The sequence below is a fragment of the Botryllus schlosseri genome, chromosome 6, assembly GCF_051294905.1.
Source record: "Botryllus schlosseri isolate E-star chromosome 6, Bs_hap1, whole genome shotgun sequence".
NCBI classification, from domain to species: Eukaryota; Metazoa; Chordata; class Ascidiacea; order Stolidobranchia; family Styelidae; genus Botryllus; species Botryllus schlosseri.
The window spans coordinates 23953597-23970368 of NC_137241.1; the positions used below are offsets into that span (position 1 = coordinate 23953597).

General features: G+C 41.2%; 1 protein-coding gene and 1 long non-coding RNA gene across 2 annotated transcripts; one reads left to right on the forward strand and one right to left on the reverse strand.

Annotated features, from left to right (window-relative positions):
• Positions 1–1928: 1928 nt before the first annotated feature.
• LOC145441664 (retinoblastoma-like protein 1) lies at positions 1929–5783 on the reverse strand. Its single transcript, XM_080319583.1, has one exon. It carries the CDS (start codon positions 5207–5209, stop codon positions 2354–2356), a length of 2856 nt encoding a protein of 951 aa, XP_080175709.1. The 5' UTR covers positions 5210–5783; the 3' UTR covers positions 1929–2353.
• A 6591-nt stretch (positions 5784–12374) lies between these two features.
• Positions 12375–13284, forward strand: LOC145440213 (uncharacterized). The gene is made up of 3 exons (XR_013915468.1): positions 12375–12486; positions 12552–12608; positions 12972–13284. It is a non-coding gene; the product is annotated as an uncharacterized LOC145440213 (long non-coding RNA).
• Positions 13285–16772: the final 3488 nt, after the last annotated feature.

Consider the following 16772-nt stretch of genomic DNA (forward strand, 5'->3'; position numbering starts at 1 on the left):
CAAGTAAAGATGTATAATTCCGTTTGCAAGTAAGATCGCCATCGACTCATTGAGTCTGGCCAGAAGTGATGTCACCAAACATCGCTACTCGCGCCTATCATATTACATCACAGCAGGAGATGGATGTCAATCAATAATGCCAATCCACTTCTTTCTGATTGCGGGCGTTCTTCAGAACTTCTCATTCTTAATGACAACTGACTATAACATATTGGTGGTTAGGAATAGGAAGTTGGCTGCTATGCCACCGAAAATGGGGTTATTGTTACCATGATCGATGAATGGCCCACAAAGCGCATTATACTTTTAGATTTTTGACCTTTTTACGGTCGCGACCCAAATCATCATCCTCATCATTGGTTTATTAGTAAATTTTTTTCAGTTCAATACATCACAAAAATGCGATACAATCGAAAGATAGGAAGGTGTCGGTCGAAGCGACTTGGAGTAGGCCTAGTCTATGAATTCAGACACACACCTTGGCCTAGGGCCTAGGCGATGTAAAGAGGAGACATGCACACTGAATGAGAAGTAGAAAAAGACAGTAGAGAAAAAAGCGAACGACAAAAAATGGGTTGGCATGTCACGGAAGGCGAGATCGATAGATCGATAGGTCAGGTCGTGGTCCGGTAATCTTGAGGACGGACTAGTATTTATTTAGTAGTATAATTGCTTGTATTTCGACTTGAATGTGGACAATGGTGGACATGCTCGTCGACTGCCGGTTACATTTGTTCGTCAAACCGAGAAACAGGATGGTAGTCCAGGGCCGGCCAGCCCGTGGCCCGCAAGGTAATTTCCGAAATTTCTAATGTTATCAAAAATGGATTGCACATATTGTGAACTTGTGAGGCCAACCAAAAATTTGATTAGTCTGGCCGCAACACTTGAGATGTGATGACCAAAATATCAGTTCCGACGCATTGGCAGATCCCGGAGCCAGTCACATATTGGTAGATCTTCGTACACTACAATAAAGCAGAATGATTTGCGATAGATTTATCAAAAGTAAAAATTTTCTACACGCTTCGCGCAACATGTTGTCACTCGATTTCTTGTTTTCAATATTGTTGCCCCTTGTGAAAATGAAAGAACGCTTATGGTATCAGATTGAATTCGCGATTACGAGACAGAGTGTCGTTCAACATATGCGACTTTGCGTTTGCACTCGCAAAAAGACCGTCGACTATGAAACCTAGGCACAAAATTATTGACGCATGTTGGTCGAAACTTTCGATATCGATATGTTCAGACGCCAATAGCCCAGTCCTTGCAAACTGAGCCCAGCGATATACAGCAAGCCTGCAATATAGTCAGATGACAATACTATTGACTTGTGAACTTCAAAAAATTTTCGCGCTTGGCGCGGCTAGTGGCCCGCGCAACAGTTCGCCAATCGAATGTGGCCCTTTGGCTGAAAAGGTTGGCCAGCCCTGGTATAGTCCTTTCAGTGTGTGTGTACAAATCGAAGTCTTTAATATCGAGGTTGCATCGCTTCACCAATCTGCTCAGATGGGAAGCACCACGTAAAGTAAACGGGAATACCTTGTGAATTTATTCCAAATCACACAATTTACCAGCATATTTATGCCGCATAGCCTCAAGAATTACCCAGTACGCACCTCTTACTCTGGTCTCGCACTTGTAGAATAGTGATTATCCCGAACGTCACAACAATAATATACTGTATCAGTTTCATTGAATTATGCGAATCCAAACCTCCAATTCCATTCCAAGCCCGTTCCTCGCTCGCCCCCGAAACTATCAAGCCATTGCAGCGTAATTGCAACTGAGATAAACTTGGCAGAGATTGATCTCCATAATACCTGATAAAACCTAGATAGGTTAGGTAAATCTTAACATGTGCAGATCCACAATCTACCGGAACCTATGTACACTCGACCAACGTGGTAAATCCCACACAACCATTGTGATTTGAGTTTGTTGCATGTATTCGAAAAGAATACAATATTTTACCATTCTTGCCAGCCTTCTCCATTCGGCGCAATTCAAATTCATCGTGCTGAAGTCATGTTGCCACTCAACAAAATTTCATAAACATTGCTCAAAAAGAGTTGGAAGCATACAAAGCACTCGATCAACTAAAACGTAAATTGTACTCCGACACTCGAGTAACGAAGCGAGACGCCACAAACGCAGAATGGAAACTTCCAAAAACCTATTGCAGAGCTGAAAAACATAAGCTCAAAGCATTTTGTAGAGAATATGTACAGTCTCGTTAAAATCTTATCAAAACTTATCGGAAATGAAACATGATTCTACCTAGAAATCAAGAAAAAACTACTGTCCAATTTCATAACAATATAAAAGTGAAATATTAGGTAATTCAAGGTCAATTCAATTTTGTGCGGTCATCGTGGACTTTTTGGAGCTTCGACGCGATAGCGTGATTTCCAGTAACATTCAAACTCTCGTTCATGTTAAGCTTCCTCTTTCCTTGAATAGGACGGTGGCGGCTGATCATCTCATTGAACTGTCTCAAATTGCTCGAAGGACTTTTCTGGAAGCTGTATTCCAAAGCGGGACTAGATGATTTCAAAGAGTCGCTCGCTTTTCTAGGAGAGACATAAATCTGATATTGGTAGCTCCCGACCACCTTGCGCGGCGACTTGACAACAGCGCGAGAGGACGGCATCGGCGAAAGCGGCGGTGCCTCCATGTTTGTATTCGAAGACGATCCAAACTTTTTGGCAAAATCTTTCATAACCGGGACGAAGACCTTGTTATAGAATTGAATGAGATCATCCCTTTCCTCCTCTATCGAGTTCTCGTCCGCCGAGCGAATCAACACGTTGCGATAAACTTGGCTGCAAGCCTGCGGCTGACTCCTGTAGCACCTCATAATCTCCTGGAAGGACTGATCGTGCGAGGTGACTTTCGCGATAACATAGACGGAACACATGATAAGTTGATCCATATGCCTGTCTTTCATCAGTGAACAGCACCGTATCAAACACTGCTCGAAGCAAGTCCATATTTTTGCTTGTAAGCCAGGCGGTATATTCAATCTGTCGCAGAGATCTTTTACACGAATTCCGGCCATATGATAAACTTTTCTAAAAAACAACGCTAGCGATCCGGTACGTCTCGGCTTTTGTACATTTCCGTTAATGATGGAGGCCGGTGCATTTGCCATACCGTTACTATGCCTGTCTTGGAACAAGCAACGTTTCACGTGGCCGGTTCCAGGCATCGGAGAACTAAATCGATCGTGAGCATTCGGATTAGACTCGGACCTCATAGAATTTGTCATGGATGTGGATTGGACAGCCACTTGCCGCACACGCGGATGGACAGCAACAGGGTTCGTGGAAGTTGTGATTTGATGTGGATAGTTAACATCTTCACACGACGGCACGCTTGATAAATCGCTGATTGCATCCCAAAGAGGAGAGCCACTTTGCCACGCTAACCTTTCCAAAATTTGCTCTTCGATCCCATTCAAATGCTTTACGACTTCGCGAGATAATCCTTCTTCCGCTCTTATAATCAGTTCAATCACCTTATAGAAGTAGTACGCTTTGGTATCAATCGCCCAAAGTACCCAAGGAAAAACGCGCATGGAATGGTAGGAGAAAAGCACCACTTCAACGCAACATCCGAATAAAAGTGCATGGAAATCGTCACGCCCAAGCAGAACAGTGCAGCTACATCCATTTTTGTTAGCCTCCATCCTCTTTTTTTCCTGCCAAATAATGCTTTCCAGCACTTTATAATAGAGTTTCTTTATCATTTCTAAACGAATTTCACCATAATCTGTACTTCCTCCTGATATGTCATTGTGCGGCTTGGAGTATGCCGCTAAAAACTTATCACCAAGACCTATCAATCTTTCTGAGACTTCGTCAACAATTTCTTTGGAGTTATTCAGAACATCTCGAACGAATGGTTGGGAGAAGTGGAGTCCCTTGCCTTGCAGCATTATTTGAAGTTTAGCAACACTCTGCATCGCTTGTGATACAGGCGTTGTATTACCTTTCTCTTTGCCCACAAGCAACACCCGGTTTGTCAAAGGGGTTCTGGGTTTTGTAATCCCAGCAGCGTCAGCGTTCATATCCAATAATTTGGTAACAGGTGCCGTATTACCAGAGACAGGCTCCTCTATCTTGTCATCTGCTTTGTGTTTGATGGGAGTGCCAAGTTCTTCTTCCACTTTATCGCCGAGGAATATTCTTTCGTCAAAGTTACCTTCAGTCAAAATATGCTCGCCATAGCGCGCATCAATTCCCTTTTTATTCTTTTCAAAATTCATAGGGAGAAAAAGGTCATCCATTGTGTCAGAATCGCCTTCAAGAACCTTGTCAACCTCTCCAGAACCCAGTAGAGATTTTACGTATGTAGTGAATTGATGACGGTTGATGACTTTGGCACGGAAGGAGAAATCATTGGCTTGCGTACGAGAGAGCCCACTGTCTTTCTCATTTTCCACAAGAATCGAAATAATGTCAGAAAATTGAGCGGGCGGAGTGAAATCAGGTCTGTCCCAGCCGCTTGGTAGTCCGGAAAAGTTGGGATTCAATAGTCTCACCCTATGAGAGCATTGCAGTGCATTAGCGAAACAAAAATTAATCACGCTCAAGAGTAATTGATAAGATCCAACCAAATCTTCCGTTAACGCTTGATATTGAGTAGCCTTTGCGTGGATGAATAGGGTCCAGCAGAACTTGAAAATGTCATTTGTAGTACATTGGATTTTTCTTGGCCTTCGACTTTTGTGCTTTGTTGGGGTGTTTTGTGGGTCAAATGGATCACGAAATACAGTGGTAAACAACGGTAAAAACTTTTTAAAAATCGGGGTGTTGACGCAGAAGCTTCTTTCAAGAGATTTCATTCTGTCCTGGAAATTACGCTGAACATCGGGACACATCTCCAACCATTTCTCCATTTTTCTCAAAAATGATACAAAATTCAATTTCGCGGCGCTGAGAAGCTTATTCAATGATATAAAATTTCCTTTATTTGTAATACCCGAAATTGTTGGGACTTCGCTCTCTCTGCTCTTCACATACAAAGCACACACGAGCCAGTGCAACGGATCTCCTTCGAGAGTATAATTTCTGGTTATGTTTTGGAAGTCTTGAAAAGCATGCTCTCTTGTTGGCTTATCCATATTCACTGCATTGCATAGGTCAATGTAGCGCTGGTCCAAATCAATTGTAGATTCACTATCTTCGTCACTGTTTGACATGACTCGTGATGAACACCGTCAAAAATGGCTATTGAGTATGCCACTTACAAGTAAAATCGATCTGGAAAATATAAAACAGTAGCAATAATTTATGAAAGTATTAGATTAGAATTAGAAAACTTTCAAGGGGGTCATTAACGATAAAATAGAAACTACCATTATGTCATCGTAACTTGAAACGAACTCAGTTAACTCATTTAAAAATATTGGTACCGAGTTTTGTAATCTCAAGAAACGCCAGTGACAGTGTCGATTTGATACAATTGCAAACCGAATTTCACGATTGTTGGAAGCATAGACAAATTAGCATTTCATAAAAGTAAACTATTCTCTGCCACAGCGAGCTGTTGATACGAGTTGTTCAGTTCAAGATACATCCTGCTATAGACATTTTCAAAGTGGATACAAGCACTAAATTCCAGGTTTTGATAAAATATTTACAGCGAGGCTGTGTAACAAAACTAATAACAAACACTAGTCACAACTCAACTCAATGTTATGGTAGAGTAATTTAGCTAGCGGGCCATGCATGGGAAATTTAAGACCAGGATCCCACTTGCTCATCCACTAGCCCGTATAATATCAGAATTTAGAGTTTGAGCAGTCGTTAACTTGTGAGCATAGGCGCTGAACTCTCATTTTCTCTAGGTATGCGGGATCGATGACGTCACAAAGGGCTGACGTCATAGTGCGTCAGAATTGACAAATGAGCCGACTCGCAAGCGTTCAACATCACCTGTCACTAGTATATGGTGACAAAATTACGATAGTATTGAGCAGGCGCGTAGCCAGCCGGCCGCTTGCTGAATTGATTAAATTCATTTCAAATTTACCTAGGTAGCATCAGTATACTATGGTCCAGTGCATGCACCAATGCCGATAATACATCGATCGGATCGGCATCCTTGTGTAACGGACTCGCACGTAATACCCGACACTACTAAGACACATCACGATACTATAGGATTACTAGCGAGCTCACAATATCCCGCAACATATTCGCCACCACGCGCGCCGACAATCAGGAGATTTCAATCACTCACCTCGAGAACAAACGAATACGCATCTGTGGCGACGGCTAATAAACTGAAGTTATAGGAACTATTCTCCCAAATGGAAAGTATATGCTTGCTGGACTCTGATTTCAGGGGAGTCAGAAGTTTCGATATCAAGAGCCTGCAAGACAATTTTCTGATCGTTTTGTTTAAGTATTAGCATTAATCAAAATCAATTACGGCGCTGTCTGTTCACGATCAGTATGCATTTTAATCAATTCCGTCCATGTTCAATGTCTGAGCCAGTCTGACATCACAATATCAGAAAACGCGATAGTTCCGGCCGGCGCATCAGATATCATATTCCGACACAGCAGGAGATGACAATCGCCACATTTCGCCCAATAGAGATTGACATCTTTAGTAACTCAAACCTTGAGACACATATTCTGATGGTTATGTTCAAGTATTAGCGGAAATCAAGTACGCATGTACGCACGCGTCACACATGCTTGCGAACATTCGATGTCATTCAGTTTCGCGATGTCAATCTTTAATCACAATCGAGAGCCAAAGCATTCTAGGCACGAGACGCGACCGTTAGGCTAGTGATGATATATTTCGTAACAGGCCTATTGCACACGCAATTGTGTTGGCCAACGATGGTATCGTGTGCAGGCCAGCGATGGTATAGTGCGCACTGGGCCTATTCCAGATGCGATTCTTCAAGCCAGCGGAACGAGGCTTGCTGGAGGCGCGATAAATCAGGCCAGCGACGATTGCAGAGCGCACGGCAATCAATGAGTTAGGAATCATCTCAACGCGAGATCGCGTTGCGTTACATTGTGCGCAAACTAGTCTCGCTAATTGGAAACATGCTTTTCGCTAATTGGCTGTGGCCACTGGCCGCGCACGACACTGATGAAATACGACTTACAGAATTGCAACTGAATATTAGCGTCAGAATGGTCACTCCAAAAGGACGGGTCTTTGCTACGCGCATGAATTTATTGCTGCTGATTTGCTTAAGTGTTCAGCAGCAGTACGAAATACATTGCTTAATTCTAAATCGATCAATTCACCAGCCAGTCAGTTACAGGCCTAGCCGAATTCTGGGTATGCCGCATACCCAATAAAATTCCTAGGTATGCGCGGCATACCTAGCATACCTGAGTTCAGCGCCTATGCTTGTGAGTATAATATTATAACTGAATTGAGCCAAGATATTACCATTACATCGTCTGGCTTATGAATAAGTAGGTTGTAAGTTCGCAAGAAGCACATCATGATTGTTACTTGAAAAGTATAGGCCTAGTTCTGCAGCTGGCAACCCCTAGCATGTGAGACGATGTTTCAAGTTTCGCGGATTGACTTACACACCTTCCTTACATCAACTAAACCTATTCAAATGAGTAACCACTATTTCAAAACATACATTTTCATAATGCTTGAAGACAGTCTTAGAGGTAAAGAACCTCAATATACAATTGAATAGGCCTAAACGCCTAATATATCCATATTGATATAAACCCAAATATTTTCGACCGACACAAGTATGTCAGGGGTAATCGATAGCAACTAGCAGAAGTGGAAAGAGCATCGTATATCAACAATTGTATCACTAAATATGACGTCACGGTTACTAAATTTCAAATAACCCTGGTCTAACGTAATGTCACTAAGGAAAGGCGAAATTTGATTAATTTATGAAAATGAGAAAAATACATAGAGACAATATTTGACGTGATAGAGAATTACTGGATTCAAGTTCACTGAAAACTAACTCATTCTGTATTACAACGACTCAGGTTTCATGATAGATGATTTTAATAACAATATTTGGTCTGTTGCTGTTGTATGCTTACCGTGATGTCACTAACAAAATCCGAAATTCGATTAATTTATGAAAATGAGAAAAATTCATACAGAAAAAATCTGACGTGATGGAGAAATTCTGAGCACAGAATCGGATTCAGCTGCCTTAAATTAGCCTCAATCACTCATCAAATTTTTCGGTCCAAATTTTTTTTCAAAATTTGTAGACCAGTGTAATTGAGGCGAAGAGACAGCTTGAGCTCAATTTACTATTTTTAGATAATACACAAATTCCTTTTGTTGGCACAAGCTAGGTTAGAATATTTGTTATTTTTTATAGAAAATCATGTGCCAGAGAAAGATGACCCATTCCCTACGATGTTTTATTAGCGATAGCCGATGAAGCAACTGGTTACTCTATAAAATCACAAATGAACATGGTCCGAGGGTACTTCTATATTTTTATTGATTTTCTCTCGTTTTCCCCAAAGTTCTCAAGTATCAAAATCGACAAAATAAGAGTAACTGGCATTGGGATATAGTCACATCACAGCGACTGCTTCATCCTTCATGTCACGGAAAAACAGCTCAACTTCGACGGGATGTTCAATGGCCAGCACTTCAGCACTTTAATTGTTCGACTTTCGGAGTAATTCCAGCGGTTTCAGTGTCGCGACCATATTATATATTTTTGCAATCAGTGCGACAGTAGCTTGATTATAAGGGTAAAACAAACGGGTAAGGGGTCGAAGCAAAGCAGAGACCCTGAAGACCCCTACACAAGTTACGTATGGGTACAACATACCAGAATGCAGGCTTACACCCGGCCGAGAAAAAAGGGAGGGGTTACAGCAGTAGCATCAAGGGTAGAGTAACGCATAAGTACAGATAATGCAATAGAAAATGAGGCTTCTCATATTGACGAACTTCAGCGTATCAATATCAAGCTCCATTCCGCTTCAGTAAGAACCAGAAGAGATGTAATTTCGTTCGCACATTAGATAAGAGAACCAGGGTGCTGTGCTATCAATTGGAGACTTCATGGTCACCCACTAATTCACCAATACTCGGTACGATTCATTCAGGAGATGCCAATCACTCCTTTACAAGTATACAAACCAAAGAGGAATTGGTAGTGAACGTCACGCACAACTTTCCGTTCAATTACTTACTTATTCTGAGATGTAAGAAGCCGAAAACGCTGTTTCCAGTCTGGAGTAGCCTACAAATGAGTGAACTATATTCATTTATGAAAATGTCCAAGACTGTTTGTTCTGCAATCTCACCGATTTCAGATGATTCTGATAGGGTTGGTGCTTACTTCGCAAAAGGGAATGGAAGTCTTCAAATAGACAATAGGATTCACTTTGCAAAGGGACAAGAAGTGCATGTTCAAATAGGCAAGAATTGATTTCACTTTGCAGATGGCCAAGAACGGGGCATATAGTTGCACCAACGATCTGACGACGCCAGCTGTGGATGAACATCTGGATATTTTGATTTCGCCTACGGTACTTTTTTGGGGACATCTGGGTCTTGCATAACAGGGGGGGCTGATGACCAGACCCTGTCATGAGTTTTGACCGTTCTTGGTCATTTGCAAGGTGAAATCAGTACTTTATCCATTTGCAAGATCAGCGAGGGGGTCCGATAAGCTATTCCAGTCACGGGCAGTCAGGCCCACCTAAGCGGCTGGGCCCCAGACTGGAATCGATGGATGTTTTCGACAGTCGGATTTTTCGCGTTGATTTGACACTGAATTATTAATTAAACGACACAATGTGCTAATTTAGACCTGGTATACGCCGGACTAGGGTTACGCCGTATAGTCGCTGTTGCGCAAATGCCACGCTTGCTTGCATTCATTGTAAACCGCAAGCGCCTTATTCTGGATCTGGACTCTGGTATCGCTTTGTGACGTCAGCATAATTCATTAATCGGCGTGACCAGACATAAATCCTCAAATGACGCTGCGCGTGCCGTTGCCACCGATTCCACTCTGGGCTGGGCCTAGCCTAGGCGATGTAAATAGAAGGCATGCACACTGAATGAGAGTTCAAGGAGATAATATGAAACTATTTCCAGTAAATTCGGCCTGGTAAATTCGGCCCCAAGTCACTTCGGCCGTTGGTAAATTCGGCCATGGCCAGGGTAACAATAACAGTTACAATAACATTACCTAACCTTGACCCTAACATCTGCATTACCTAACCCTAATCCTAACCTTAACCTAATCCTAACCCTACCCCTACCCTAATCCTAACCCCCAAATCACTTGATAATAATATAATTATGTAATATAATTCACATTGATAGTTGGTAATACAATTTTACACAAAATTCTCCAAGGGCAGAATTTACCGATTGAATTCGGCCCCGTAAATATCCGCGTTATCTCTCGTGACTGTGTGATATACGCATACCCTATAACCTCCAAATAAGTCGATAATGATTTAATCATGTAATTAATTCACATTAGTAGTTGGTAATACATTTTTATACAAAATTCTTCAAGGGAAGAATCTACCGAGTAGATTCGGCTCTCGGTAAATTCGGCGCAGTGAATATCCGCTCTATCTCCCGCGATTACGCGATCCACGCATACCCTGACATATTATAAATCACTCATTAATAGTATAATTATGTAATCGGTTGGTAATACATTTTAATACAATATTCTCGGAGGGCCGAATTTACCGTTGTCATGGGCCGAATTTACCTAGCCGAATTTACAGGAGGCCGAATTTACTGGCAACCATATAAAATGATAAGTGACAAAATCAGGTGGCATGTGACTGAAGGCGAGATCGATGCCAGGTTGTGCTCCGCGGTCGATTTGGGGGTTGGGGTTAGAGTGCCATGACTGCCATGATTATAATAATACTTACCGTGTGTATTTTTGGAATTAATATAGGTAGGATATGATAAAATCTTTCTATTAACACCACCTTGAATGAAATTGAGGTTGGCCACACAATGATTACTGGTACATAAAATATTATCAAGAAAATTTGGCGCATTTTCACAGTCAGGTCACATCAGAACCATATACATAGTCGGTACATAGCCTTATGGCAATTCAATCATCTATGGCTATATTACTGGGAGGTAAGTTAGTTCATTATCAATTTCATCACTAATTCAAAACACCACAACAGACATCAAAGACTGCATGATGTGGTAATAGGAAAGGAGTCGAAACGATTTGGATCTGACACCACTACCTCCATGAATCATGCAGATTGAATTCGAACTACTCTGCCTTCAATGAAATTACTGAAGATTTGAAAGATCACGGAAACTTGCGATTTAGTCGACACCTCAACTCTTTCCAACACACGTACGCGACGCCGCAACAGAAACGTTCATTTACCGCCTCATCGCCATCGTCATTCGTCACGTATGTTTCGCGGGAAATAGAGAATAATCAATCAGCCGTAGCACTCTGCAAGATCTATGGTGAATTACCGTTGGTCATGGTATTTTTTTCATCATCATCGTCATTTTATTAAAATTTTTATCAAATCAATTGACCACGTGAAAAATAGACTGATATTTTACATAATTATAGCAATTTACGGTAACATTCCTTCTTGTGCTTATTAACTATACACGCTTCTTCAAATTTTTTCAGTTCAGTGATGTGTGGAACAGTATCCCGCCGGCCATCCGACAGTCGACGAGCATGTCCACATTCAAGTCGAAATACAAGCAATTACTACTAAATAAATACAGTCCATCCTCAAGATTACCGGACCACGACTGACCTATCGATCTCGCTTCCCATGACATGCCGCCCTATTTATTGTCGCTTTCTTTTTCTATACTATCTTCTTTACTTTCATTCAGTGTGCATGCCTCCTCTTTACATCGCCTAGGCCAAGGTGGGTGTCAGATTCCATAGACTGCTCCTTGTCGCTTCGACACCTTCCTGTCTTTTCATTGTATCGCATTTTTTTGTGGTGTATTGAACTGATAAAATTGCTAATAAACCAATGATGATGATGATGATTCAGAAGTTCTCGAAGTATTGTGAACATTTTAAGTTCAATAAATAAATAAAGGCTATATGATACAATGTCACATCTTGATGTTATCATTACGAGAGAACCGTCATTCACGGTTATCCGTCATCTATAAGAGACGGTCAAAGTCAAGAAAGCTACTCAAGGAGATGCAGGAGCAGCGACTCAAAAATGCGCTCGAGTAGGCTATGAGTAGAATTAGTGTTTTTAAAAGCAGCCTAAAAATAGGTTGCCAGTGAACTCGGCACTTGGTGAACTCGGCACCTGGTGAAATCGGCGCTTGTATTGTGACGCAACAAAGCCGTCTGTCGATGTGGTCTACTCGATACATGTATTGCCAATTTGACGGATAGAGGGAATGATTGACATATGCGATGGACAATTGGACATGTGCGTTGAGATTGAAGTGGGGCCGCTACTGGTAGTCGATCTTTACAACCAGGTAAGTCGAATAGTGCTAATTACTTCGATGTGAGCTATCAGATTTTAACTAAATTTTGTTTGCAGGAAGATGCCGTTGAGATTGAAGTGGGGCCGCTACCGGTAGCCGATCTTAACAACCAGGTAAGTTTTTATCTGGGCTCCTCATCGCCGATCCCGCTGTATATGCAGCGCCTTGAAAAGCCCAGAGAAAGAGAGAGCCGAACTCACGAAAGATGGCATCAAAAAGACTAAGTTGCGGGTGCATGAAAATCGAGAGAGACTGATGGTGGAAGAGCGCGTGCATGGAAGTCGTCCGTAATCTGACGAAAAAGACCGTAAAAGATCGTTGAAATTACTGAAATTGATGTACTGGGCGCAAATGACCTTATAGGCGATAAGCGCCAAAGTTGTGCGAATAAAACAAAACAAAAAACCAGGTAAGTTGAATAGTGCTAATTAATTCGATAAGAGTGATCAGATTTTAACTTATAATTTTGTTTGCAGGAAGATGATCTCATTGAGTCGTCGTTATCCGATGTGCCCGCTGCTCAGGTCAACTCTGAAATGTCGTGCTCGGACGAGTGAACTAATAAAATATTGGAGGGTGTATCGCAAAGAGGATGAGATATGCTGTTTGACGACTAAGGTCGATCGTTCTTACACCAGGAAGATGAAAAAAAACATGCCTCAATTCTTTGGAGATGCAAGAATCGTGCAAAATATATACATTTTATATATTAGTTGATTAGTTATTGATAAGTTCAACTGTTAAGTTTATTAGAGATTTTATAAGTTCAATACAACACAACAATACTGATTTTGTATTAGCTGATTACTTATAGGAAGGTGTGATTTTGTCACAGGTAGCTGGTCAAGAACAGGTTGAAGGGTGACATTAGGGAAACATCCTGCTAAAAAAAATATAGTTAAAGGGCGATATTTAATTTATATGGAGCAAGGTGGAGGGTGACATTGGGGAAACATCCTGCTAACAAAATATAGTTGAAGGGCGATATTTAATTTATAATATCCGCTTCTTTGAAGGCAAAAACTGATAATTTTGGCCTTCATAAGTTTCGATGTGTTCATGGGAAACATTGTATTGTCATAAACTTGAAACAATAGAGATCGCACAGCATCTACGGTCAAACGAAGTGCCGAGTTCATCAAGTGCCGAGTTCACCAAGTGCCGAGTTCACCAGGTGCCGAGTTCACTGGCAACCTAAAAATATACTTCAAGTGTAAGTAGAATTTCCTGGCTTTAAATCTACTCAATTCAGGAGGCCATATATTGTTGTGAAAATCAAGACTGTCAAAATCTGGAAGTTGATCGAGCTGCGATAGTTCCAGCACGCTCTGCTGAGACATATTTATCGTAATGAAACATATGTCATATGGGCGGCAAGGTGGTGGTGAAGGGAACCTTGCAGCCCGTTACCGTAATTATATCGACCGATACTTTCATGAAAACATATCTCAGATATCTGCCTGTCCGATATTATCTATTTCGCGCGAGGCACGACGAAAATTCAGGACTTTACTTAACTTTAGTGGAACGTTAATGATTGTTGGTAGTCTAACTCCGTGAAATTTTTCAGTCTCAGTCAGTCTCTCTCTCCTCTCTCTCTCTCTCTCTCTCTCTCTCTCTCTCTCTCTCTCTCTCTCTCTCTCTCTCAATATGAATGTAAATATACTTCTGCTTGACAAACTGTAAATGGCTGGTAAGTAAATCACAAAATATTACGAGTAGAAGTATTATTTACTTAAGTAGGCTATACTGCAAGCACAGGAAACATACAGGCGTAAGCCTACTTCCGCTACTCGAGGTCCTCTGTTAACTGTCTTACAATACAAGCGATCTAAACTTGAAAGCTCCAGACCGTGGTCATTAATTGAGTTCACATTTGTAACGACCGCTTCATAGAAAAATGGCTGGGTGATGGACAATTTTGATGTGAAATTGCTCTTGACATGGGCTAATCAGTGGATCGAGTTATTGCTATATACTACCAAATTCAACTCTAGACCAAGTATTCTACCATCATGGTCTGCATTCGAATAACATATTGCAATCGCAATGGAATCGTGATGATCTGATCATGAAATTATTTCACTTCACTAAAAACTGCGGATATCAAATTATTCAAAATTCCCTATCCTCCAACATAGGTGAGCAAACAGGTACACCGATATAGTCGACACCTGATTACTTATGACTAGTGCGATTTTTTTGACATGTCAAAATATGTCAAAATTTTGTCAAAATTGTTTACAAAGTCAATTTTTTTTGTAACCTGCATTTGGTTTGGATCGTTTACACTGCTGTTTACACCGTGAACTTATCATTTGACATTTTGCAGCTTGTAGCCTACTTTATATAGGCCTACCGTTGTTGTCGGTCCATTGTCTGCACATTGTGAATCATAAATGGTCATAAACTCCGAGTCAAGTCATTTCTGCAAAGTGACTCTATAGTCAAGTCATCTTATAACTACTTGATTAGCCCCAACGCTGCTAGCAGTCCTAGCACAACGATGATGGAAGATCAAAGATCGATGAACTATGCGGCAACAAAAGGATTTAATTCAGGGGTCACCAACCTTTTTGCAAGGGCTACTTTTGGGTACTGATTGAAGCGACGGGCTACCGTTTACTCCCACCGTTTACCCGTATCAGACGGAATTTCCGCTGTGATATTCATAGCATTGGGCAGGTATCGCATAGCGTTAAGACTTCTAAGAGATTCTTTTAATTCAAAACATCTCATTTCATCCTGCTAGCCACAAGGACTTTTTAAGAAATCACGAATTACTTCGCACCATGTCTATATAAATTATTATATAACAACTGTAAGCTCAGATTTTAAAATAAATCACGTCATACGTTAGACTGGACAGTGGACATCGTGTTATCTGTTTCTAAACCAGTCAGTGAGAGGCTTGGCATAGAATGCTATCAACTAGTGCGCTGTACTCTGGTATGTAACTTACACTGCAACTTTGAGTGAGTGTTGCAGATGTGCAATGTGAGGCGTGTTCTGTGTTTGTTTTTTGTTCAATGTCGTGTCCGCAAAGGCTAATACACAACGATAAGTTGAACCAAACACGCTTGCAACCTTCATCGCTGCTGTGCAAGTGCGCATTGCGCATTCACCACTGTACTTTTCCGTGTAAACAAGACGCCAAAAGCTTGCTGCAGCCTTGTGGGCTTTGAGGTGGAGGTGATTTTGCAGTGGTACAATTTCAATCTCGGACTGTTCAGCATCCAGACATGACAGATTTCATTATACCATGAGAGCAGCATCGATTACAGAAAGTTAGAAACATGGTACTATAAACTGCGTTGAGTGTAAGAGAGGCAAGCTGTGTCAAAAGATGCAATACGTAATGGGAATACTGCATCTGCTACTACGTCACCGCTATCTGCTACCGGATAGTAATGTTGTTTACTACTTTGGCATTGTCCGGGATGTCGGGCTACCATATCTGAGCCCCGCGCCATTTCAAGAAGACCGTGGATGGTATGCCGTCATATCGCCTATTCTACGTCTTAGATATCTTATTATTCTACTACATGTGGGTATATTACTAATTGTAATTGGGGATATTTGATATCATCATTTTAAGTGTTTATATATATATGTATTTTCATTTCTAAGTAGCCTAACATGTTCTAGTGTGATTTAAACAACAATAGCTAAATCACTCAATTTATATATTTAAAAGCTCACTGGTGATAATCTGACGAATAGTGGCAAATGCTGCTATTCGATCTATTTTTAGAGCAGACTCGCGGGCAACTCAGCTGGTCCTCGTGGGCTACCTGGTGCCCGCGGGCACCAGGTTGGTGACTCCTGATCTAATTCTTATCACGTTGTTTAAGGAAGGATTCACGATGGTTAATGCTTGTGATGTAATACTGAGAAATGAGGTTCACAGGTCCGAGTTAGCTACTGTTAATATGATACGTCGTTCTAGTCTTTGTTCAGTTTATCTCTCAGTCAATATAGTCCTTGTAATGCCCAAGTTATATACCATAGTCAACAGTTCCTGTAAAGCTAAAAAGTTCAGTAATCGTCCCTATACAAAGCAATCGATTATGTATACAAAACAATCGATCACTTCTAAGATTACTTCCAATTGCGATTGCGATTATTTGAAAATGTTGTAATTGTCGTAATCAATTACGATTACAAATGGCGGTTACCCTATTTCAGTCCGGTATCCTATGTTGTACAATACATGTTTGCAAAGGGAATGTAGTTTTTTCATCTTTTGTGTAACTACGTGATTGCACTACGCAGAG

Coding starts and splice junctions, on each gene's coding strand:
- LOC145441664 (XM_080319583.1), bottom strand. CDS start 5,209: ATGTCAAACAGTGACGAAGATAGTGAATCTACAATTGATTTGGACCAG.